Source organism: Garra rufa, chromosome 25 (assembly GCF_049309525.1).
Source record: "Garra rufa chromosome 25, GarRuf1.0, whole genome shotgun sequence".
Lineage (NCBI taxonomy): Eukaryota > Metazoa > Chordata > Actinopteri > Cypriniformes > Cyprinidae > Garra > Garra rufa.
The window spans coordinates 31,614,203-31,641,775 of NC_133385.1; the positions used below are offsets into that span (position 1 = coordinate 31,614,203).

At 37.6% G+C, this 27,573-nt stretch overlaps 1 protein-coding gene across 1 annotated transcript in view; it reads right to left on the reverse strand.

The window, feature by feature from the left end:
* abcc8 (ATP-binding cassette, sub-family C (CFTR/MRP), member 8) overlaps window positions 1-27,573 on the reverse strand; it is a 106,055-nt gene that overhangs the window by 75,562 nt on the left and 2,920 nt on the right. Inside the window, exons 3-8 of the mRNA XM_073831668.1 lie at window positions 27,008-27,129; window positions 25,786-25,952; window positions 23,991-24,233; window positions 16,022-16,210; window positions 12,636-12,800; window positions 12,122-12,277 (exon numbers count right to left, since the gene is read on the reverse strand). Coding sequence (XP_073687769.1) covers window positions 12,122-12,277; window positions 12,636-12,800; window positions 16,022-16,210; window positions 23,991-24,233; window positions 25,786-25,952; window positions 27,008-27,129 — 1,042 coding nt within the window. The remainder of the gene's footprint in view (window positions 1-12,121; window positions 12,278-12,635; window positions 12,801-16,021; window positions 16,211-23,990; window positions 24,234-25,785; window positions 25,953-27,007; window positions 27,130-27,573) is intronic.

Consider the following 27,573-nt stretch of genomic DNA (forward strand, 5'->3'; position numbering starts at 1 on the left):
CAACTTAATATTATCAAATATTATCATTCTGTGTGTTCAATTGTTCGGTTAAATAATTAAAAGGTAAATAAATAAAATACTGTATAAATAATATATCAAAGGACAATAAAATTATACGTGTATTATAATAATTTTAATATTTAAAACTGCTTAACTCAGCAATTTAACACACTTACATGAATATTTATATTATTAATTATTAATCATATTAACTAAAACTTTTCATATTATGAATTAGCATTCACATAATTAATTATATAATTAAATGATAATTAAATAAAGAAAACACTCTATAAATATCTAATAAACATGGATGATAATAAATAAACATTTAAATAATTATAATAACTATATTAATTATAATAATTCAAACTGTTTAACTCAGCAATTTACATTAATATTTATACGATTAATTATCAATTATATTAACTGAAACATTTAATATTAACAAATATTAATATAGTATAGTATATATAATATATAAATATTAATATAGTTCTGTAAATGTAAAATTGTGGAGGAAAACATTTAATCAATAGTTTCACACATATAATTAAATAATTACATGCTAAATACATAATAATATATAAATAATATAGTAAAGAATAATAACAATTACATTTTTAAATACTTAAAATAAAGAATTATTAATAATTATAAAAATTACAACTTACATTGAAATATGAAGTATGAAAAATATTATCATGTATTATCTTTCAGCAAATGTGTTAAATTGCAGAGTTAAACACATTTAATTCACAATGTAAAACCTATTTATTTAAAGTAACTTAATTAACAAAATATATGAATATTAGACAATAGTATTACTATGGAGAAGTTGAGCATCTGATTCATTATTAAATATGCAGTGTGTGGGGAAAAAAAGTTGTTTACTGAAAATAAAGAAGTAGCCTTAGGGAACTAATCAAGATTTGCACAAAGGCAGCCGTGAGTAACCCCAAGAGCGAAGTACGTGCCACACAAAATGTATAGGGACTTCCTGTTTGTGAGAGCCATATTAATGTGTGTGTACATGTATATATGTATATACAAGCTGTTTCACAACAAAAGTTCTCTAGGACCCTTATTATTTAATGACTTAATTATCAGGCTTGTTGAATTTTTCATCCTGCCGTCAATGAATGCATTTTTATTTAAATGAAACACTTGCTCACAATGCTCATCATTCAAGAGCCCAACTGACAAAGAAACAGATTTCCACAAGTGACACTCCATTTTACACAAGATGAGGCTTTTGAGGGCAAAACTACTGTTATACACAGACTAAAAATAGATCTTGCAGAGGTATCTGACTTTCACACTGTCTAACCTCCAGAGAAACACGTTCAATAGCAGCAGGAGTGTGAAGAATACTGAACACTGAGTGCAACACTTTCACATTTTCTTTTGTTCAGCTCAAGACCCATCTGCTGTAACTCATGCCATGCCATTCAAAGATAAGAGTCAGCTTATTGAGAAACTTAGACTGATATACTGGTAATTTATTTTACATACAGTATATAAGATTACATGCAGTAATCCAAAGTGTTGGGGGAGTTCTTTTTGGATTATTGAATTATTAGATATTTGCACTGATATTTGATAGCATGGATTTTTGCATGGATATTTGCATTCCCTGTGAATTTTAATGAAGATAACGATTGAAAATCCTTGCATAAATGTACAATATTATGAATGTCATCCATACAAACTGGCAAACCCAATAACTATACAAAAGGACTATTTTTATTTCCATTTTCTTCTTTAAAACAAAACTGTATGTGTTAATATGTATCTAATGAGAAGTTACAGTATTAATTGCATTGAAAGATTTTATGGACAGCCCTAATATATAAAGTAAACATATAAATGACAGGACCATTTTAAAATAAAGAAAAGCAAAACAACAAGGCAAAGCAAACAAATTAAAATGAAGACAGTACAAAGCAAGGAAAGCAACAAACAAAACAAGACAAAATCAAGACAAAACAAAAAAGGCAATGCGAAGCAAACTAACAAAAAATAAACACAAAAAGGAAATTAAAAATAACAAAAAACTAAAAAAAAATAATATTAAAGAAACAGAACAACAAAAACAAAACAGAACCAAAACAAACAAAAAAGAACAAAACATGAAGCAAAGCAAAAATGAGACAAAACAAAAGTAAAACAAAATGAGAAAAAAATTGAACAAAGGATTTAAAAATGAAACAAAACAAAAGCAAACTTAATAAAACAAAGCAAACAAAATTAAGACAAAACATTAACAAAAACATTAAAACAACAAAACCACGCAAAAAATAAGGCAACACATGAAAAGACAAAGCATAAAAAGAAATACAAAAACATAACAGAAAGCAAAACAACACAACAAAAACACAACAAAGAAACAACTAAACAAAAGACAACAAAGCAAAACACAAAGCAAAGCAAAAATGAAATGAAACAAAAATAAAAAATGAAACAAAACAACAGCAAAGCAAACAAAATAAAACAAAACAAGGCAACACAAGACAAAACATGAAAAGAAATACAAAAACAAACCAGAAAAAAAAATTAAACAAGGCAACACAAGACAAAACAGGAATAGAAATACAATAACAAAACAGAAAGTAAAAAAGTAAAAAACAAACAAACAAACAAAAAAAAAAACGTGAAAACAAAGGCAAAGCAAACAAAATAAAACAAACCAAACTAAATCAAGACAAAACACAAAAGGCAAAGCAAAACAAAATAAAATCTAAATTGATAAAAAACGAATTAAACAAATATTAAAACAACACAAAGCCAAGCAAAAACCAAACAAGGCAACACAAGACAAAACATGAAAACAAATACAAAAACAAACAAAACAGAAAGAAAAAAAGAAAAAACAAAAGACAACAAAGCAAAACATAAAAAGCAAAAAATGAGACAACTAAGTAAAACAAAACTTGAAATGAAACAAAAATCATATGTGAAACGGACCTCCGGTGGCGCGATATGGAGTAGACGCACTCTCTTGAGCTCTATCTGACCTATCCTAATTTTCTCACCCATATAATTTTATTTTTGGAAAAAATAACAAGAATTCAGTCGTGCATAGTTCGGTGGACAATGACAAAGCCAAATAAAAATAAAAAAGGCGATAAAGGCGCAGATGAGGAAGAAACAACGACGAAAGCTAGCGAGGCCGCTAAAGGGGTAGCTAGCACTAGCTCCCCCGCGGTACCAGTTAGTAATGAGGATATCATGGGCGCTATCAACCAGGCCCGGCTCCAGATATGAGCTGCAGGGTGGGCCGAGGGATATTCAAGGTGGGCCGGGGGTATGATTTTTTTTTTTTTTTTGGGGGGGGGGGGGTACAAGTCACAATACATAACTACATACATTATTTTAATAGAGAGATAAAGCACATTTTTGTTCAAAAAGCACATTAGTGTCTCAAAATAGCAAAATTTTGTACACTATAGATGTTCCTAAAATTATCTTAAGTACTAAATAATTTTTTGTATATTAAGTATAAAATTTGTGTTTGAAAACAGAGCAAGTATTATTTAAGTGCATACATTTTTTTCCATTTGGTGTAGTTGGTGTTACACTGTGTTTGGTTCTATGCTGATTACATTACTTGACCACCGCTGCAGCACCTTCACTGTCATTTTGCATTTTTATAGAAATAAAAATAATTTACTGCAGTTGGAAAATGTAAGCTACAATTCTAAACTGAACACATCTGACAACAGAGTTACCAAGTCTATATGACATAACTAGCCCAATGGCCAGCCAAGAACAACCCAAAATAGTGCACTGACCATATCCCAAATATCAAAACTTATGTAATTTCCATATCTAAAATACACAATTTACAGTTGTGCACATTGATCATATGCACAGCTCAAAGGCTTCCTACCCGTAGCCATCACAAAACCTAACATCCAGCACCGCAACATTTTTAAATACAGGCAATTTATTGAAATTTAATTTCTGCAATATTTCAAACCTTTAAACCAGTGGGGGAAATCAACCCATGGCAACAGTTTAAAAGTAGACCTATTCCGTGGGGAAAAAACGCGGACTTGGCAACCCTGCATCCAACACGAGCTGCTGGAGTTAATGTCATTGCACACATGAGTATGAAATTTTCGCACGTTAAAAAATAAATACGACCTCAGGTTATGTTAATCGAGTTTACACACTGCCTCTGAAACTTTCGTCCGTCATAAAAAAATTCAGATCAGGTTCGATTTTCTGCATTTTGCATCCATAAAAAGCATTTTCATAGGAAAGGGTGGCAAATATGAGAAAAAGCGCATACAAAAATCGGACTCAATGTGCAATGACCTTTTGACTGATCACGGGTCGAAAGTAAGGAGAGATGCCTACAAAAAGACCATGCTAGAGGATTTGCTGCTCAATCTTGTGTTCACTGACAAATATCTATTATAAGATGCGCTGCTCCCTTTACACAGAGTGCGCGTTATCGCAAAATCGAAAGTAAAAGTAAACAGCGTGAGCGCTCATTTAAAAGCGATTTCAATACCCTGCATATTGAAAGTGCGAAAATTATATACAATATTAGAATGTTTGCGGGTGCGGGTGGTAAGAAAAAAATATGGAGCTCAACTGAATATCGTACCAATTTTGTGATTAGATGTAGTGTGGGGCTCGGGTGGGCCAGGCTTCTGATTGGGTGGGCCAGGCCCACCCTGGCCCCCCCGTGGAGCCGGGCCTGCTATCAACACTCTCAGCGCCAATATGGACAAGAGGTTTAATGATGTTTAAACTTCACTTTCCACACTAAAAAATACAGTAGAAGAAGTTGTCGTGCGAGTAGATGTAATCGAACAGGCGGCGAATGCACACGATCAGCGGACTGAGGCCTTGGAGCAGCTATGTTCAAAGTTGACTGCGGAGTCGGCACAGATACACGCAAAATTGGATGACTTGGAATCGAGATCTCGCCGCCAAAACATCCGGAGAGTGGGTATAAAAGAAAAAGAGGAGCAAGGACAGCCGACCAGGGGTGCGTTTCCCAAAAGCATCGTTAGCCAACTATGGTCGCAAGTTCCGTCGTTACCATCATAGTTCAACGATTGGGTGTTTCCCAACACCATAGTTCAAACGAACATTCGCAAACAGCGTCACAAACTTACTTGGTTGGAACTACAGCTCTCGACCTGTGGTTAGAAGCATCGTTGCTTCTTAGTAACACATGTGGGCTTAATAAATTATGTTCTTGGTCACAGTTTGCAAGCTAACACGCAGTACAATCTATATCCTCAATTTTATCTAAAAATAAATGCGTTTTACTCTATGTATTTTTGTGCGTCCTTTATAAGCGTTGTTTATGAATAGTGCGCATGTGCACAAATGCCTGAGGGAACCCCGGAGTATGACGTAAGAGAGAACGCGCAATGAATCAAACATCAAATAAAGCGAAATGACAGGGAACAAAAATAGTAAATTAGTCATTAGGTGCCATGTTCAATATAGCTGCATTTTTGAGAGACCCTAATCAGTTAAATAGCAGAAGTTATTACTCGGTGACGTCATTAACAACGGCCCTAAGTTGTTGAACTAATGTGGTTCAAACGACGGAGATGCGACTGTGTTCGGGAAACACTCGTGACTAGCTAGTTCGTTTCAACAACGATGCATCGTACTATGGAGGTTTACCAGCGAGTTATGTCGTTGTACGGGAAACGCACCCCAGGTTCGTCGAGACGCTGCTTCCAAAGCTCTTGGGAGAGGAGAATTTTCAAACACCGGTACGGGTGGATCGGGCGCACCGCAGTTTAAAACCGGTGACTAACGGCAGACCAAGAGCAATCATTGCCAGGCTTCATCACTATCAAACGAAGGAGCTCGTCTTGCGTTTAGCCAGGCAGAACCAACCGCTGATCTACATGGGGGCGAAGGTATCAATTTACCCAGACCTGACAACGGACACCCTAAAAAAACGACAGGTGTTCAACAGCATCAGAGAGAAATGTAGAGCTATGAAGATACGATGTGGCTTTCTGTTTCCGGCAAGATTTATTGTAACCGTGGGCGACAGCACCGCAACGTTCGAGGCTCTAGAGGCGGCGAACGAGTTTCTGAGCGACAAGGTGGTTGAATGGTCCAGCGGCAGCCAAGAATCTTAAAATTTGGAAGTTTTGAATCATTGATGGGGTTCAGTTTTTCGGATGATGCAGAATACAGATGAGTGATAAACTGAACCTTTACATATTATCAGACTGATCTGTTCCAGATATTGGGGTGAGACTTTGTTTTCAATATGTTGTTTTAAATAGTTCAGAGGGAGGTTAGAAGAGGCATGTTTTTTTGTTTTTGTTTCTGCTTCATTGGATTAGCGTCGCAAGATGGAAACCTACATTAATAATACTTTAATGTTAGGTTTAAGTGAAAAAGAGGGGAGAAATGGACTTGTTGGGAGTTTAGGGGAATGTTCTTTGAGTTCTAAGAGGGACTATGCATTAATTATTATGTTGGCTTTCGTAAGTTATGCTGTATAATTTGTGTTGTTCTAAGGGCACTTAGAACTCTGCAGGAAACGCATTTAAAGAAAAACGCACAAAGATGCCTTCGACCAGCCTGGGCCTCCCAAGTATATCAATCTAATTTTTCAACAAAGGCTAGAGGTGTCGCCATCCTTATTAGAAAGAATTTTCCATTTATACATGAAAAAACGATTTCAGATAATTAATGTACATACATTATGGTTCAAGGGATAATTAATCAGATTCCAGTTACGCTTGTCAATTTATATGGCCCAAATTTTGACGATCCAGGATTTTTTACTAAAGTAATTGAAGCTATTCCAAATCTACAAGACACAAATATAATTATTGGAGGTGACTTCAACTGTGTCTTAGATCCAACTCTGGACAGACAGCCAAGTCAGTTAAATATATCAAAGTCTTGTACATCTATTAATAATTATATAAAAAAATCTTAGTATAGTAGACATTTGGAGAGTACTTCATCCCTCTGACAGAGACTATTCTTTTTTTTTCATCTGTGCATAAATCTTATTCGAGAATTGATTTTTTTTTTAATTGACTCCAAATTAATATCTATGGCTGTTGCTTCAAAGTACCATAATGTGTTAATATCGGATCATTCCCCACATTCATTGGATTTGAAATTAGGCGTAATTAAGGGAGAATACACATGGCGAATGAATAACAATTTATTAAAAGATACGCACTTCTGTGATTATCTTAGGGAAAAAAATTATTTTTTTTATTTCTACTAATGATAAAGGTGATGTTAATGATGCAACTTTATGGGAAACTATGAAAGCTGTGTTGAGAGGAAATATAATAGCATACGAGGCAGCAGAAAGAAATCGTGAAAAAGGTCAACTGAAGAAAATTGAAGACATGTTAGTACAGTTGGAGCAGGAATATAGAGTTGCACAAAATGCGGAAGCTCTTAACAAAATTGTAAAATTAAAATATGAATATAATGTGCTTATGTCTAAAAATGTTTCAAAAATGCTCAATCAAGTTAAACAAAAATATGTTGAACTAGGAGATAAGCCGCAAAAGTTGCTTGCTCGTCAGCTGAGGCAGGCCCAAGCATCTCGCGCTATTCATTCAATTAGATCGAGTAGCGGCAGTCTCATGAATAATCCAACGGATATAAATAAGTGCTTTGCTCAATTTTATGAAGACGTACACCGGTCTCAGGACAATGCAACTGAAAATACTGCAATTAATTTCTTAGCTAATTTGAATCTTCCTAAATTAAAAGAAGATGCAGTTAAACATTTAGATGCAGACGTAAGCCTTAAAGAGATAAACAGAGCCATTTATTCTTTTCCAAACAATAAATCTCCTGGCCCAGATGGGTTTACTATTGAATTTTTTAAGAAATTTAGTGACATAATTTCCCCCCTTCTTTTACGCATGTATAAACATAGTGGTGATCATTTTGAATTACCAATATAACTTTGATTCCTAAACCAGGGCGAGATCCCCTATCAGTGTCATCCTACCGTCCCATTTCTTTGATCCCAATAGAAACAAAACTTATTGGAAAAATACTGGCGAATCGTCTGAGAAGTCATATTTGCTCTATTATACACCCGGACCAAACAGGGTTTATGTCTGGGCGATATATGCATTTTAATTTGCGTCGTCTTTTTAACATTTTATACACCAAGCACAGCACAGATACGGTTATTATTTCTCTTGATGCACAGCGTGCCTTTGATCAAGTGGAATGGAATTATATGAGGTCTGCCATAGAAGCATTTGGCTTTGGACCAGTCGTTAGGAGCTGGATTGATATTATATACGCTCATCCAGTGGCATCTGTAATCACAAACCAAAATGTGTCTTCTCCCTTTAAGATATGTAGAGGAACGCGACAGGGATGTCCGCTTTCGCCTTTTTTGTTTGCAATCCTCATTGAACCGTTAGCAGTAAGTATTAGGCAACATTCAGAGATTTATCCTGTAAGGGTCTCCCTCATTATCTTTCATTGTATGCTGATGACATCCTATTACAGTATATATTTCTAACCCTCAAAAGTCGGTTCCTTCAGTTTTGTCTTTAATTAAAACATTTGGGACATTTTCTGGCTTTACAATTAACTGGGAAAAGAGTGAATTAATGCCCATTGTAACAAAAATCGATCCACAATTTCTGAAATCCACACTGTAAAAAAAAAGCCGTAAAATTTACGGGAAAAACCTGGCAGCTCTGGTTACCAGAGTTTTCCCGTAAAAAATACGGTAGCAATGTTTACGGTAACATGTTTTACATTTTACGGTTTTCAGGTAAGTAAATTTACAGGTAAATACCGTCATTTCACTGATATAATGGTAACGTACCAACTTTTTGAAATACTGAAATCTGTTTTGTACCTTTGTAATACACTGATAACCACCAAAAGCAGGTAGTGATGACAACATCACATGATGAACTAAAGCCCATCACAAGGAGGTTTTAAATAATAACTTATATAGAAGGTACACAGTGTCATTCACACAAACACTAAACACCATCATGGTAACACACATAAAACTGAAATAATGCAAAAAACATTAATTTAACAACATAAGATGTAACATACAACCCTAATGTACAAAACGGCCAAGAAAAAACTAAGAAGAAAAAGTTATTTCAACAAAAAAACATCAAATAAAAAAAATTAAAAACAGGGAATTCTGGGAATGTCAATTTACGGTTATTCACTGTAAATTTTACGTTCTTTTTCATTTTCAAAAACGGTATACTCCCGTAAAATTACACCGTATATACAAAGGGAACATACCGTTAACCATTTCACAGGTTTTTACCGTAGCATTTTTACAGTTTTTTACCGTTAAATTCACAGTCATTTTTTACAGTGCACGCCTTTTAAAAAAGCGTACAATTCATTTGTATATCTTGGAGTTACAATTACTAAAGAACCCAAAGATCTGCTTAGGACAAATTGGCAACGAATGCTAGATCAGTTAAAAAAAAATATTGAATTCTGGAGAACATTGCCCATGTCAATGGCAGGAAGAATTAACTCAGTGAAGATGGTAGTACTTCCACGTTTTTTGTACCTTTTTCAGTCACTCCCTTGTTTTATCCCACAAAGTTTTTTTAAGCAGCTGGACACAATAATTGTACCCTTTTTGTGGAATTATAAAAATGTGAGAATATCAAAGAAACATTTATGCAAAACTAAAAAAAAGAGGGAGGGTTTGGCCTGCCACAGTTCAAATATTACTATTGGGCAGCTAACTTAAATATTTTTGCATGGTGGAAAAAGAAGTCTTCTGATCCAGATAGAGATCCGTCTTGGCTTAGAATGGAGCAAGCATTTTGCAATAGGACATCTCTTGCTGCTCTTCTTAATAGTCCTATTAGAATTGACCCAACCTTGTATGATAATCATTTTGTTATAAAAAATGAGCTGAACATTTGGAAACCGATTAAAGCCTATTTGAAGATTCCCGACATGTACCTAGATAGTCCTATATGTCAGAATCATGCCTTCTCCTCTGGTTTGCTTGACTCTGGTTTTACGCAATGGGAGAAGAAAGGCATTAAAAGAATAAAAGATCTGTATATAGATGGGACATCTGCCTCATTTGAGCAATTAAAAAAAAACCTTTAACATTAATATTTCTAACTTTTTTAGATACTTACAAGTTAGAGATTTTGTAAAAAAACAGATGTCAAATTTTAATGTGATGACAGAACACAATGTGCTTGAACAAATTAATACGTTTAATCCTTTCAATCGGGGAGCTGTGTCATATTTCTACAGTATTCTGTTAAAACATGAAGTAGTAGATGAAGCCAAAATTAAACAGGCCTGGGAGATAGAATTGGGTTTAGAGATTGATTCAGACAGCTGGGAAGAAGGCCTTGAGAACATACATACTTGTTCAATTAATGTTAGACATAATTTAATTCAGTTTAAAACCTTGCATACTGTAGATTATACTTATCTAAGGTAAAGTTGCACAACATTTTTCCAGAGGTGTCTCCATTTTGTAACAGGTGTAAAGTAGCAGAGGGATCATTAACTCACTTAATATGGTTGTGCCCTAAACTACAGGAATATTGGGGAAACATATTTGATTGTTTTTCTAAAGCATTCAAAAAGAATATTAAACCATGTCCACTTTTAGCTATAATAGGGATATTTAGTAATTTAGATATATTTAATATACATGAAAGACAAGCTATATTATTCGGTATGACAATTGCCAAGAGGGTGATTTTAAGAATGTGGAAAATTGAATCTGCACCCAAGTTCGAAATGAGATGAGAAATAAGAGATCTCGTAAATATGCTTGTATTGGAGAGGTTGAGGTACACCAATAATGACAAATCTGAGGTATTTGACAAAACGTGGGGCCAGATTTTAGAATATTTGAATGTAATTGATGTAATGCATGTATAGCCAATGACCCTTGATGATGACGAGTTATTAATAATGGAGTGTGAACAGAATTCATTGATAATGTATTTAAGATGGTGCCTAAAGGATTATTTGACAGCCAATAAGTCAGGATAATGCAGGATAATTCTTATTATTTTTTAATTTATTTTCTATTTTTGTATTGTGTATAATTGTCATCATTTTATTTCAATGTACATGTACAGGACTAAGTGACTTCATAACATTTGCGAATTTGCATTCTGCTTATGCATTACCTGACCAGTTAAATTATAATTAGCCTTTATATGCATTTGTCCCTCTGTGTTCTGTTGTTCTGTCATAGGTTAATGCATTTTAATTAATAATTTCTTATTGTATTTTTTTTGGTTATCGTTGTCTTGTTTGTTCTGTGAAAAAGCTAAACACTAAAATAAATGTGTAAAAAAAAATCATATGTGAAACAAAATAAAAACAAAACAAAAAGGAAATCAAAATTTAAAAAAAAACAAGACAATACATGAAAATAAATACAAAAACAAAACAAAACAAAAGACAACTAAGCAAAACACAAAACAAAGCAAAAAATTTGACATAACTAAGTCAAACAAAACTTAAAATGAAACAAAAATGAAAAATGAAACAAACAAAAGCAAAAAAAAAATAAACAAAGCAAACACAAAGCAAGGAAAGCAAAAAACTAAACAAGATGAAATCAAGACAAAACAAAACAAAGGCAAAGCAAAACAAACTAACAAAAAAAAAACACAAAAAGGAAAACAAAATGAACAAAAAGGACATCAAAAAGAACAACAACAACAAAAAAACATTAAAAGAAATACAAAAACAAAACAGAAAGCAAGACAAAAGACAACATTGCATTTCCAGTATAAATTCTGGGATGTGTAGAATCTCTGATCTAAATAAAATAAGGACACTAGCTTTACAACATCCTTCAGTGCAGGAAAACAGATCAAGCCCAAATCTCTAAAATAATCAATTAAGGTCAGATTTCAATTCAGAACTACTTGACTCCTGCTGGGACTGGACATCTCTTCCAATGTGGGTCAAGCACAGATAACATCCCAGATAAAACCCATGTGAGGGAATATCTATTTAAAAACAGCTTCTTTGAGGCAAATAAGGCAATGCGATTTTGACTCAAAGGCCATTCACAGACTCACACCATCATTCCCCAATGCATTGAACTCTATAGAGAAAGGAACCTCACGTGAGGCTTTACCTGAACTGGCATTGCGAACAGATTGGGACACAGGAAGAAGAACCACATCAGTTGGTTGGTGTCTATAGCGACGATGTTGCAGATCTGGCCCACCGTCATTCCCCCCATGGACATGTTGGAGGTGCAGAGACGCATTATTTTATTGAAGATCTTTGTCTGGAAGTCAAACCAGATATCATATTATTTGCAGTGTTGGGGGTAATGCATTAAAAGTAACAGCAGTTATGTAATCAGATTACTTTTTTCAAGTAACTACTAAAGTAACAGATTTCTTTTAAATTCTCTCTGTTTTCCCATTTAGTCACTGACTGATTAAAATTCACTGACACAGGTGACAAAAAGTAACACACAAGTAATGTAATGCATTACTTTCCATGAAAAGTAACTAAGTAACTAGTTACTTTTTTTATGGAATAACACAATATTACAATTACTTTTAAAACTAACTTTCTCCAACACTCATTATTTGAAGGTACTCTGGCAATCAATTGTAAAGTCATTTAAGTCTCTTGACCTGAAATGCTCCTCTCAGGTTGATTCCAGTCTCAATGGCAACATAGTAGGAGGCCTGGAGGAAAGTCCTCTGGAGGAGCAGAGCGAAGAACAGCAGCACGGCGAGGACGTAAGCGTTAGCGAGAAACTCCTGAGAGGAGATGAAGTAGATTCCAAGATGCTTCACCTTAAACACACCAAACCATTTAATGTTAGCCATGACTGTCTTCTATAAAACTAATTAGGCAGTAGGATGGCCACAATACTTCATTTTGCAGTATATATCTTGTCGTTAATCAGCGGTTTTTCTCTAAAGAGAAAGCACAGGACAATAATTATAATTCAAATTGCAACTGTACCATGTAATTAAAGATTAGAGCAGAAACAAATGAGTCAATTACACCAATGAAAAAGAAATCACAGCTGACAGAACAATAAGTCTCCTCACTGCATCTTCAACTTATTCTTAATTAGCGGAAATTGAATCACTATGCAAATGCACAGAATGAAGCTATAAAAACGTATTAAAGTTTGCCATTGGCAAATGAATACAATTTCTAGAATGAAATGTGAATCTTGGAGAATTGCTACCCTGAATAACATCACAATTATTTGTTTTGTGTGTCCTACTCAATGTTTTATTTAAAATTGTATTAAATATTTTGACCCTGGACCACAAAACCAGTCTTAAAGAGCACGGGTATATTTGTAACAACAGCCAACAGTACATTCTATGGGTCAAAATTATCGATTTTCAAATATTTGTATCTCTGCCAAATATTGTCCTATCCTAACAAACCATTCATCAATGGAAAGCTTATTTATTACTCTTATTTATACTGATTTTGTGGTCCAGGGTCACAAATGTCTAAATTTGGTTTATCCAATCGAGTCACACCTTCTGCCAATCATTATCTACCCCATTCATGTTTTTTAAAGACAAAATACTTTAATTTCTTTAAATAAATAAATAAATAAATAAATACTATTTATTTGACTCTCAGTAACAGTAAAGCAACAATTATTACAACAATTATAAAATAGCCAAAATGTTACCAAACTAAGGAATATTTAATAAATTGCAGAAAACTGTACACACATTTATAATACATTATGAATTATAAAATAATATTATGAATTATAAAATAAGAATTGGGTATAACACGTTACTGTTTTTTAATAATTTTTTCCTGATAATGCAGTAATGTAATGAGTTATATATTACATTTGTGACCCTGGACCAAAAATAAGGGTCTTTTTTTAATTTGAGATTTATACAAGCTGAATAAATAAGCATTTCATTGATGGTTTGTTAGGATAGGACAATATTTGGCAGAGATACAACTATTTAAAAATCTGAAATCTTAGAGTGCAAAAAAATCTAAATATTGAAAAAAAATGCCTTTAAAGTTTCAGAATGAAGTTCTTAGCAATGCATAATACTAATCAAAAATTAAGTTTTGACATATTTGCGGTAGAAAATGTACAAAATATCTTCATGGAACATGATCTTTACTTAATATCCTTATTATTTTTGGCATAAAAGAAAAATCGATCTTTTTGACCCATACAATGTATTTTTGGCTATTGCTATAAATATAATATTTATGTAATTTGATTACTAGAGTCAATAAAATAACATTACTTAGGTTATAAATGTAGTGTTAAGAAAAAAATTTGAAGTAAAATGTATTTTTAAATCATGTATGCCCCTTTAATAAATCACCGGAGAACGCGAGCAAAAATGCAGACGAGTCGTACAACATTTAGATGCAATTAAAATTGGTCTATCATATTTTAAAATGTTGCACTCGATTTCATATATTTTAGTCTAGCATTACAGTTTGGGAAAAGTCCAACTAGTAAATGCGTACAGACACTCTTTTAGATATAATTCTCATGTCTGTGTGTCAAGTATTCACTGAGTTTTTGTTCATTTTTGTGACGCGTTTAGCCTGATCTCATGATGAAAACGTACCTGTGAGAACCTTTCCACAAGATGAGAAATACGTACCAACAAGTACATATCACTGCAGTTTTCAACAGAAATGTCCACTGAGTGGAGCTAAAAAAGTGTTTTTTCCCCCCCCCGGAATAGATGGACATACATATGATATGGTTTGTGTGATGTTGGTTTTGTGCGTGTAACCACAGTTCTGACTTGAAATGTCCAAAGAGTGACGCTATAACTCTAACGCCCTGTGATGTTTTAAAATAACGTACCATCTATTATGAACAACAGCGAAGGTGATGTAAAAACCATTTTATCATTTTATTTTAAAAATACCATTTTATCTTGTTTTTTTGATCTCTCCTTTTTCAGCTCTTTCATCAAAATTTTTCACGGGATTCGTACCCAAGGATTCTTAGGGATCCTAAGTCAAAATCTGTGCTGGCTGAGCTACCGAGCAAGCTAGTTACATCCAGAAAGTGAAACATATGGTGCTGTAATCATAAAGCGCACCCTGTTTGTTTTCTTTATTTTACAAAAGCACAATGTTTTGTTGGTATTGCGAGTGTACAAATAAAAGAAGACCTTTCACCTTTTTAAATGATGTATTACTATCTGTATGATGATGAAGTTCTTTCTGCTGTTATCAGGAAAAATGCAAGTAAACGTTCAAGTAGCTGTTTTAATACATGATTTTTCCACCAATATTAAATTACTAAAAGAACTATGAGTTTCACTGTTTAGCGTATTTTTTAGGTTTGAGCAATTGAAGAGTAAAATAAACTTGAAATTAACTTGAAAGCAATTAGTAATTTGATTCATTTTTAAATTCAGTAACCAGTAATGCAATCACATTGCAATTTTAAAGAAGTAATTAGTAATCTGTGGTAGATTACTTTTTAATAACTTACCCAGTACTGTCAATAACACATAATAACGTTGAATAACTTCCCTCTAGAGCAAGGGCTTCATCTGATGCCCCTCTCAAAAATTAATAAATAAATGTGTATGATGGCCACGGTTTTCAGTTTAGTAACTAGAAAAAATTATTAATTAGGCATAAGACTTTTTTATGTGGATTGTTCATTCATCTTATATCACTGTCTTGCGGTCACTAACTAAATTGGATTATGTCATTTGAAGACATCCAAACAGGCCAACATCCGACATCCGAGAGCCAGACAGTATGCTGTTAAAGTCTTTAATAATTAATTACAGCAGCATGACGATAAAACGCTTCGTAACACAAGATGAAAATGCTACATGAAAAGAAGCAGCCATGGCCAGAAGTCCATGCAACACTTTCTAATTTAACCCTCAAAATAGCTCAGAGAACAAAAGTACTTAAAATAATTTAGTTTAATGTCTTTTACTTTTGAAACAACTAAAATTCAACCTTTATTCTTGGTTGTTTTACATGTGGCTCAAATGAGTTTCATAGACATTAATTTTCTCACCGGTGGCTGAATGGTGTGGTTCTCTTTACTGAGATGGTGCACGATGCCTGAGATGCAGAGCGGTCCGGCAAAGCCAAGCAGATCCGCCATGAAACGGTAGGTGATGCTGAGGAGCAGAGGTCTTCCAAAGGCCTGCCGCAGAGCTGTCCAGATCCACTTGGGTCCTTGCGGCTGAATGCCTTGGGGTTTCTGAATAAGTAACAAAAAGGTAAAGACAGATAAGAATATAGCCAAGATTTTTGTGACTGCATCTAAATTATTCACTGTACTACAAAGGAGTAAGTCATAACATCTGTGTTTATAAACACAGTAAGCTTGCTTTCTACTGTCTACATAGGCAGCTACCTTCTACATATGCCTTGTTTCCATTAAAAGTTAAGAATTTAAGCATTGTTTCCATCTGAGTCAAAGAGAACCTTTTCTAGAACATTCTGAGAATGTTTGCTATTATCCGGACAAGATATTTCCTTACAACCAATGTAAAACCCTTTTTACAACCTGTTTTAGCTCAACATTGGTGCATTTCTGTAATTAAGTGAAGAAAAATGTATGGCAGGGATTGATTTTTTCATTTGGGAATTGATTAAAAGGTGAAAAATGGGCGTTGCATACCAGAATGGTTCTGGATGTGACGCTAATCCTGAACTATTGCACTAGAGGATGGAATCAATCATATGTAGCATTTATTATGGCCATTACTAATGGAGTTCATCACATCAGACATGACCGATGTCAGACTGAACTCGTCCCGCACGTGAAAACTGTCACGTTATGAATCCTCAGAATGTCTATTTACCTGGAATTGAGCGCACAAACACGTAACTGCACACGTCATATGTTATTTACTTCCATGAAAACAGAGAAGCAGAAGTCCTTCACCCCCGCTGAGGGTCAAAAGGTCACTGCATTCACAGAGCAAAACGAACATATTCTGACTTTCAGTGCTTTGAAGACATGACATTTAATTGGTATTCCGCATCTGTCTTCCTGTGGTTTATGACGTACGTGACTTTTCACATCTTCGTCATTAACAAAGAGACAGACACAATCCCCAAATCCACAGAGAACATGTAAGCAAATGTTTTTTTTTTTTTCGATTCATTTAAACAAACACTTGTGAGACTTTAGGTAAAGTCTGACTATTTATGAAATACTGTATTACCTCATATATACGTATATATATATTTATATACAGATAGATGGAGAGAAATCCAATGTAATGAGGTCACGTGACAACGTCTCGGTTACGTATTGTAACCCTCGTTCCCTGAAGGAGGGAACGGAGACGTCTCGTCGAGACTGACGAATTGGGATATCTACTTCGTGTGTAAACTAAACGAGCCAATGCACATTGGCATGCATGATTGCAGCCAGCTGCGGCTGATCACAGCGTGAGCATATAATGAGCAGCAGGTGCCATGCATAGACGGCCCGGCCGTACAGCGATGGTACAGGAGCCGAGGCGACGGGACGAGACGTCTCCGTTCCCTCCTTCAGGGAACGAGGGATACAATACGTAACCGAGACATTCCCTATCAGTCGGCCTCTTCGACGTCTCGGCGAGACCGACGAATTGGGATCCCAAACAAAACGCCGCGGCTGCTGCCCCTTCCAGTGTCCTGAGCAAGCCTCCTGGGCCCCTTTTTTGGCTTCGGCCAGGGCTCGCTACAAGGAAAACCAGTCACCGTATAACATAGCACCACCTACTTCAGTGAGGCTGGAGTACTGGGAATGTGCAGAGCTCACGTCCTTTCTGTAGGAGGTTCGGAGCAATACACATATAACTCAATTCAGGATATATGGAAGATTGGAGGTGATTGAACCCTCGTGAGATGGTAGATGGACTACCGGGGAAATACACAGCCTCTAGGGCGCACTGTGGAATATATAAGAGATGCAGTTAAGTCTCTATGTGGAGCCTGGCCCTCTACCGGTTCTGCAGGATTCATCGAGTGAGGGCCTGACGCCGGACGCTCCGCTACGTCAGGCTGTCAAGCTCAGCGGAGGAACTCGATAGAGTTACTCTAGGGATACTCTGGAGCATTATAGCAAGCCGACCCGAGCCAGAGGCCTCTCTGTGTTTCTACCTGTTTGAGGTGAGAACACAGGAGGAGACTGGCTCTACACGAAGACTATAGAACCTAGTGAACGTGTTAGAGGTCGCCCAGCCCGCAGCTCTACAAATGTCATTTAGCGAGGCGCCACGAGCCAACGCACAGGAGGATGCAACACTTCTAGTTGAGTGTGCTCTCAGCCTGAGGGGACAGGGCACACCCTGAATCTGATAGGCCAGGGTAATGGCATCCACTATCCAGTGGGCCATCCTCTGCTTGGAGACGGCATTCCCCTTCTGCCTGCCTCCATGACACACAAAGAGCTGGTCTGAGGTCCTGAAGCTTTGTGTCCGGTCAACGTAGCATCTTAGTGCTCGGAAGGGACAGAGCAAAGCTAGGGCTGGGTCTGCCTCTTCTGAGGGCAGCTCTTGCAGGCTCACCACCTGGTCCCTGAAGAGAGTGGTAGGAACCTTGGGCACATAACCAGGCCGGGGCCTCAGTGTTACCTGGTAATCCGCCGGGCCAAACTCTAGCCACGATTCGTCGACCGAAAATGCATGCAGGTCTCCTACCCTCTTGATGGAGGTCAGTGCAAGCAGGAGCAGAGTTTTCATTGAAAGAAACTTCAGCTTGACTGACTGCAAAGGCTCAAAGGGGGCCTGCTGTAGTGCTGTGAGCACTAAAGACAGGTCCCAAGAGAGTACGGAAGGGGACCTAGGAGGATTTAACCTTCTGGCGCCCCTGAGAAACCTGGTGACCAGGTTGTGCTTCCCCACCGGCCTTCCTTCTATGAGGTTGTGGTTAGCAGAAATAGCAGCCACATAGACTTTAAGGGTTGAGGGGGACAGCCTACGCTCCAACCCTTGCTGCAGAAAGGAAAGCACGGCTCTGATCGAGCATCTTCGGGGGTCCTCTCTATGAGAGGAACACCAGTCAACGAATAGGTTCCATTTTAAGGCGTAGACATGTCTCGTGGACTGCGCTCGCGTCAAAGTAATGGTGTCAACTACCCCTTGGGGTAGGTCACCTAGAACCTCCGCGTGCCGTCCAGGGACCAGACATGTAATTTCCAGAGGTCCAGATTTCCAGAGGGTGCCCCGTCTCTGAGTCAGTAGATCCTTCCTCAGAGGAATTTGCCAAGGAGGGGCTGTCGCGAGGAGCATTAATTCTTGGAACCAGAACCGAGTGGGCCAGTAAGGGGCTACCAGGAGGACCTGCTCCTCGTCCTCCCTGATCTTGCACAGTGCCTGTGCGAGAAGGCTCACTGGGGGAAACGCATATTTGCGAAGGCCCCGCGGCCAGCTGCATGCCAGTGCGTCCGAACCGAGAGTTCCTCCGGTCAGGGAGCGTAGACCACCTTGATGGTTGATGTATGCAACGGTCGCAGTGTTGTCCGTACAGACCAGCACTTGCTTGCCTCGTAAGTGCCCCTTGAGTCGGAGCAGGGCAAGACGTACTGCAAGCAACTCGAGGCAGTTGATGTGCAAAGTTAGCTGGGGGCCCGTCCAAACCCCTGAAACTGCCTGTCCGTCGTACGTGGCTCCCCAACCGGTGGTGGAGGCATCTGTGTGTACCACAGCATGCCTGGAGACCTGTTCCATGGGTACTCCTGCCCGTTGGAATGAGAGGTCTGACCACGGGAAGAAGGTTTGGCGGCAGGCCGGTGTTACTTGAACCCGGTAAGAACCACGTAGCCACACTCTCCTTGGGACTCGGCCATGAAGCCAGTGTTGAAGCGGTCTCATATGGAGCAGCCCTAGCGGCGTGATTGCTGCCGCTGCTGCCATATGCCCCAGGAGCCTCTGAAATTGTTTCAGTGGGACCGCCGTCTTGCTCTTGAATGTATTCAGGCAGTTCAACACCGACTGAGCACGTTTTTGCGTGAGGCGTGCTGTCTGGTTGACCGAGTCCAGTTCCATACAGAGAAAAGTGATCCTCTGACCGGCTGTATCGCTTCCTTCGCCAGCAAGGTTGCGATTTCTGCACGCAAGATGGGAGCTAGGGTTGTCACGATACCATAAAAATGACTTACGATACTATACCAGCTGAAGTATCACGATACCAAGTAGTATCACGATACCATGCAGTATTCTGTTAATTTAAAATTCAAATCTACAAAATGAATAAAAAAATTCATAAATAAAAAGATGTAAATGAAAACAGGCAAGATTTTTCTCTGAATACTTCACTAATGTGAATAAATGACTGGCTATTGTTATCCATGAAATCATGTCAACAAAAGTCATCTGAGCACTGCACAGAAGCTTCATAGAGTGACATTTAGATGTGGTATTTATGCATTTAGACTGTACTTATAATTGCATAAATAATGTTATAAGATAAATGTTTTAAATACAAAACTCTGAATATAGAAATATGTTGGAAAAGAATGGAACATGACGAGAAACTTAAAACCGCCAGCAGATGGCAGCAGTGTTCATGATTGAATCACTGAGTTGTTCAAACGATTCTTTCAAAACGGCTGAATCATTCAGGGGTGAATCAAATGACTCGTTTTTATGAATGGCTTAGTGAATCAGTGATTCGCCCAAACTAACGCGAATTCAGATTCGAACACAGAAACGAAACTAAAACATCTTGCTCGTGTCTTATTGCTGAACTGTCACGAGCATTTTTGCTGCCATATCTTAAAATTTCCAAGTTATATATATATAATGATTGATAAGAACCAAGGTCGAAACCACTATGTTAATGAATGGAATTGCATTCGTGATCGCAAAGTTGCTTCCAGAAACGAATTATTACACATGTTCTAAAAGTGGGCAAATGAATAAAAATACGAAAATTCTGTCTAGTAAAATATTTTGATGTTTAATAATTGATTCTTGGGCTGATATTTTTTAAATAACATTAGACAGTCGTCTGAATCAGACCCTCTCTTCTGAAACTGCAGCGTGAACAAGGACGTGCGCGTGCAGCTTCTCATTTCAAACTGAACTGAAGCATGGTGAAACACTGAATAGCATATAAAGCCTATACACCGCTTGTACTACACAAAGCACAGCAGAAAGACATTTTGGCAGTCAACTTGTAATGTTTCTGCTGGCGTGCATGAACGTTTTAAACAGTGTTCCTGCCGTGCATACAACATATCTTATGGTGCTACCATTTGGACGATACTATCGTTTCAAAAATGCAATGGCACCGCGGGTATTTGTAAGCTTTAGTATCGCGATACTACCGTAGTACCGGTATACCGTGCAACCCTAATGGGAGCATCTGCGGCCCTCACTGAGGTGAAGTGGACACCTCTGAATTTGGGAGGGCGCCGGGCGAACTGAATCGCATAGTCGAGTCTGATGGTCCGGAGGAGCCAGCAAGATGGGCTGGGAAGCTCTATCCAGGCTCCCAGGTAGTGTACAAGTGGCACCAGGGGGACCACTGATGTACCCGCGGGGGAGCAGCGATAGGGGGCGCAGGGACCCTGCCAAGGCGTCTTGTTGCCGGTCCGAAGCGGGGTCAGAGCGTCTGTGTGTTGTGTGTGAGACGCTTACCTGCGTATGAGCCGATGGTGCGTGAGTAGTCCATTTCGCAGCACTCTCTAGCTGCCCATCGTCGCTCGCTGGCGAGAGGGAAGGGTGGGTGAGGCGCAGGGATGTGCGGTCGGTGGCGGGGAAAAAACAAACAAAAGATTCTCCGCCCGGCCCTCCTCCGGGGGAGGGAGTGGTGCGGTCACCATCTCCCGAAGAGCAGCATCCTCCATCTCTGGGTCGCCCGTCTCAGGGCCTCTTGCTCTTGCCACTGGTCTTTGTGGGGGCCTGGACGGGCAGGGCGGCTGCCCTGCGACCGGCTCCACGGCGGCGTTGTGAAGGCTGCTGCGGTGGCTGCTGTGGAGCGGAGGTGGAGGCAGAGGGCCGCCCTCGGTGACGAGCGGACTGAGGTGCTGCCGGCGGCCGGGTGGGGGCAGCAGCTGCACGCCGGGGCCAGACATCAGTCTGCTTCTTGGCGGCGGAGAACTGCTGGGCAAAGTTTTCCACCGCGTCGCCGAAGAGGCCGGTCTGGGACACCGGAGCGTCGAGGAACCTGGTTATATCGGAGTCCCTTATATCTGCCAAACACAGCCAGAAATGGTGTTCCTGGACCACCATAGTGGACATGGCACGACCCAGAGGCCGCGCGGTCACCTTCGTCGCACGCAGCGCGAGGTCCGTGGTGATACGAAGTTCACAGAGAACTTCTGGGTCGTGACCACCCTCGTACAGGTCCTTCAGTGCCTGAGCCTGATGAACCTGTAGCAATGCCATGGCGTGCAAGGCGGAAACAGCGGCGCCACAGGCCGAATAGGCACTGCCGATCAAAGCCGACGAGCGCCTACAGGCCCGGGAAGGGAGCGACGGACTGCCCCGCCAAGTGGAAGCGGCGCCAGGACACAGTTGCATCGCGACAGCATGCTCCACCGGCAGGACGCCCGTATAGCCCCGCGCTGGTCCGCCATCAAGAGTGGCGAGGGAGGAGGTCCCACTCGAGCGGTTTCGGGCAGTAAAAGGTGCCGTCCACGTCCGAGTGAGCTCTTCATGCACTTCTGGGAAGAAGGGCACTGGGGTGGGACGCTGAGAACCAGCGCGGGCCACCCCGAGATACCAATCATCCAGCCTGGAGGGCTAGGGATTCCAGTCAAGGATTCTATTCAAGCCCTACCTTCTCGGCGGCCCGGGCAAGCATATCCCAATTCGTCGGTCTCGACGAGACGTCGAAGAAACCGACTGATAGGGAACTGAGTGCTGCTGCAGGATGCTGTTTTCATTTTTTATATTTTATTTTTTAATACTTCTGTATATTTGTAGGCCAAAATTTGGAAATGAGTCAGCATATTAGCACTTCAATTTCTGGTTTTAACACTTCTGTGGAAACGAGTTAGCAAGTTAGCAATTTCAACTACGGGTTTGGCATTTCTGTATTTTTGTAGGCCAAAACTCGGAAACAAGTTAGCAAGTTAGCACTTTCAACTACAGGTTTGGCCTTTCTGTTTTTTTGTAGGCCAAAACTCGGAAACAAGTTAGCACTTTTTTTAACTACAGATTTGGCACTTCTGTATTTTTGTAGGCCAAAACACGAAAAACAAGTTAGCAAGTTAGCACTTTCAACTACGGGTTTGGCACTTCTGTATTTTTGTAGTCCACAACTCAGAAACAAGTTAGCAAGTTAGCACTTTCAACTACAGGCTTGGCATTTCTGTATTTTTGTAGGCCAAAACTCGGAAACAAGTTAGCAAGTTAGCACTTTCAACTACAGGTTTGGCAATTCTGTATTTTTGTAGTCCAAAACTCAGAAACAAGTTAGCAAGTTAGCACTTCTAGTTTCAGATTTAGCACTTTTCATACTTTTGTAGACCAAAACACGGATAAAAAGCTAGCATGTTAGTCACTTCTGGTTCTGGTATTAGTACTTCTGTGTTTATATAGGCCAAACCAGGAAAAAAAGCTAGCATGTTACCACTTCCAACTACATCATCCTGAAGTAAATATATATATTATTATTATTTTTTTTTGATTAAATGGCTGAAATAAGATCTGTGGTGAACACGAGTGATGGTAAATTCTACAACATAAAATACATCAGTAAATCCCCCTTTTTTTACACTTCTTGCTTTGACACAACCCTTATTGTTATAAGTGTTGTATAAATAAATAAAGGTTGCAAACTATTCTAACTCAAACTTAGAAGGAGAATGTTTTTTTTGTTTTTTTGTTTTAAGTGAAATCAGTGTAGTTTGTTCATAGTCTATGTTTAGCTTTTCACTTCTGCTGATTGTATTTAGGCTTCAAAATCATAAAAAGTCCTCTTCTATTGTTTGGTGTCACATGCTAGCATTAGGCAAGAGAATAAGGGAATTTTCCTAAAAATAGTAATAGTAGAAAAAAAAGATAAAACTATGACGGATTCTTAAAGCGTACCTTCTGGGCTTCAAAAGCCTCGCGGAGCTTCAGGTAGTTAGTTAGAGCTCTCATAGCGATTGGTAGCTTGCCAATGACCTTCAGATCGATGGGGCGTCTGTGTGCTGCAGTGATAAAGGTGTTCATCCACCAGTATGTGCTTTTGGACAGCAGGTTCACGAACGGCTGCAAGAATCGAACTCCTAGGTCTTGTAAATCCTCTGGAGGCTTCACTTCAGTGGGGTGAGCAAAACACAAATATCGCTGTAGAACAAAGGAGAAAATACTGTTAAAATTCTTCTAATTGTACATGAAAGAAAAATCAAAGTTTGTCCACTTTGAAAAAAAAAGAATTTAAAAACATTACATTTTCTCTCATAAATCTCACAGCGTCAAATAGTTTGATAACAAAACAAAAAGGCAAACTATTTTTGGACTATGAAACTTAATAGCTTCAGGCATTCTATAAATATTATATAAAGTTTGATTTAATAAATGAAGATTTTAATTAATGACTAAATTAAACAATTAATTAATTAACAAATTTTTCAAGGCTGCTTCATAACTAATTAGAAAATATTGCAAATTCACAATGTTACAAAAGATAACTTGTTTGCCCAAAAATATTAGATTATGTTATATAATATCAGTTGCAAAATATTGTAAATTAACAACATTACAATGCAAACTTTACTACTTAAAAATATTAGCATTGCAATAATATATTAATAATATTATATTAACATTTTGTTAACACTTTACAATAAGGTGTCATTTATTAACGTTAGTTAATGTATTAACTAACATGAGCAAACAATTAACAATACATTATTACAATTTTTAATAATCTTTGTTAATGTTAATGAAAACACAGTCGTTCATTGTTTGTTCATGTTAGTTCAATACATGTTAGTTCATGTTAACAAACACAACTTGTGATTTTAAAAATGCATTAGTAAATGCTGAAATGAACATTAACTAAGAATAATAAATGCAGTAGAAGTATTGTTCATTCTTAGTTCATGTTAACTAATGTAGTTAACCAATGTTAACTATTGAAACTTATTGTAAAGTGTTACCAACATTTTTAATATATATTATAATAAAAATGAAAAATACACAGATTTTTAATCGGAAAGACACTGAAATGAAACCTACAGAGCGATATGCTTTACACATGCATATGCAAACAGTGTAATGACTCCAAGTGCAGCGTTTTAATTAATCTCTCTTTTTCTTTTTAATAACTGGCCTGTGAAAGCTCAAAATTAATTAAACCAGTACAGAGATACTGCACACAAACATCCTCTTGTGAAACATGTGATTCATTTTTTGTAAGTTCATAAAATAATAACACAGCTCTCTGCACCATAACACTGTGGTTATTATGAGATGCATTGCTATAATCCATACAACTTCAGTCTAATGGCTTCAGGTAACTTAGAAAATTTAGTCATTTTTGGATCTCTGGTTTCCATTTACTTTCACTGTATGGAAAAAGAGCAACTTGGACACTCTACTAAATATCTCCTTTTATGTTTTACAGAGAAGCAACATCATCAGGGTTTAAAAACGACATGTGGGAGAGAAAATACTCTGTATTCAGAAGGATAAAAATTCAGAATCCAGACTAAAGATCTGATCGAATTTAGAAAATCCCGAATTCCGTGCAGTCTGTCAGCAGACGTGATCAGACCCTTGTATTATCTGAGACTGTAAGACAATCACAGCCAGAGGCTGAGGAATAAGTATAATCAAAATGGAGAATAGAAAATCAATGGTCAGGAATACAAATCACAGAAACAAAATCATTTACCCTCCTCAGGATGACGTTGATTTCCACGGCCAACAGCAGGCCGTATAGCAAGGCCAGTAGGCCTGTGATCCCGAAGCGCAGCTGTCTCAGTCCGATGCCGTGCTCCGTGTACTTGGCAAACTTGATTGTTTTAGAGACAAATGCTAGAACCCAATAAATGAGCAAAGCTGTAAAGAAAAACAAAAACAATGATACATGACATCACATTCTTTACACACTTTAGTACTAAAGGCATCGGTCTCTACTGGTTTTGCACAGCAGGTGAACTTCTGAAATGGCTTCTCATTCCAGATGTTCAGAGACAGGATGATAAATATGGTTAGAGTCTCTTTAAAACGCCCTGTCGTCCTCAAAAATATTGCAGCCAAAGAATGTGATCACAGGGCTGCGACTTCAATCTCTAGTCTAGACAAGGCTTAGGTTTAAAGCCATTATAACAAACGGTTTTATTCTGGAAATGAAACTGTAGTTGGAAAATTGCATTGTGCCACCAAGGGTCATTAGTCTGTAGCACTGCAATGCAGTCGTTTCTTAGAAATATGGGATCTGTCCAAATGTAGCTGGAGCAGTTCAATTATTGTTTCAAACATTGCATATTTATTATTAAAATTGCATTATTGCAATTCCATATTACAGTTAATGATGCTTCACATCATTCTTTAGAAAGTGATTTGCACATGCAAATAACAGAAATGAATTTCCCAAAAAATTAAATCACCCTCAAGCCATCCTGGGTGTATATGACTTTCTTCTTTCAAACAAATACAATAGGAGTTATATTAAAAAAAAATGTCTTGGCTCTTTCATTTATTTATAATGGTAGTGAATGGTTGTTGATATTTTGAGGTCCAATAAAGTGCATTGCATTTTGTAAGAAAAACGCCGCTCTCATGTACAACAGTTGGTGAAAGCTAGAGATTATGGTTTATAAAGTAAAACATGGACATTTTTCTTGCACAAATGCATCAACTCACTTTAGACGGCCTTTATTAAACCCTGGAGGCATGTTGAGTACTTTTTATGATGGATGGATCCACTTTAATTTGCTTCAAAATCTTGACACCTATTTCACTGCCATTATAAATTTTGGATGTGCCAAGACATTTTTAATATAACTCCGATTGTATTTGTCTGAAAGAAGAAAGTCGATCATGGTGTAATTTTAATTTTTGGGGGAACTATTCCTTTAATAAGGAAAAGACACTATAAAGTCGACACGCACTCGTCAGTAGTTTGGGGAAGTTGGAGGTCTCTATGTTGTGGTAGTAGACGATTGACGTGATGGCAGCCATGAAGGCCAAACATGATGGCATATAGAGGTGCAAGTGGACTGACTGATTAAACCTGAGAAAGAGACAGAAAGAAACAATTTTAGACATGGGACAATAATTCCAAATAAAAATTAAATTAAACAATTAAATAAGAAAGAATGAAATTTATTTTTTATTATTCATTTTCAAGATTTTCATTTATACATAATGGACATTAATTATTTGTACTTTTATTCTACATGGACACATTCAATTATTTATAATGTAACAAAAATATTTGCCAACATTCTAACTCAAACATCTCCAACATTGATAATAATAAGAAATGTTTTTTGCAAGGATGCTGAAAATTCAGCTTTGCATCACAGGAATAAGTTGCATTTTACAATATATTCACATAGAAAACAGTTATTTTAAATTACAATATACTGTATATAGAGTTGAAGTCAAAAGTTTACATACCGAAATAAGAGGGATCATACAAAATTAATGTTGTTTTTTATTTAGTACTGCCCGG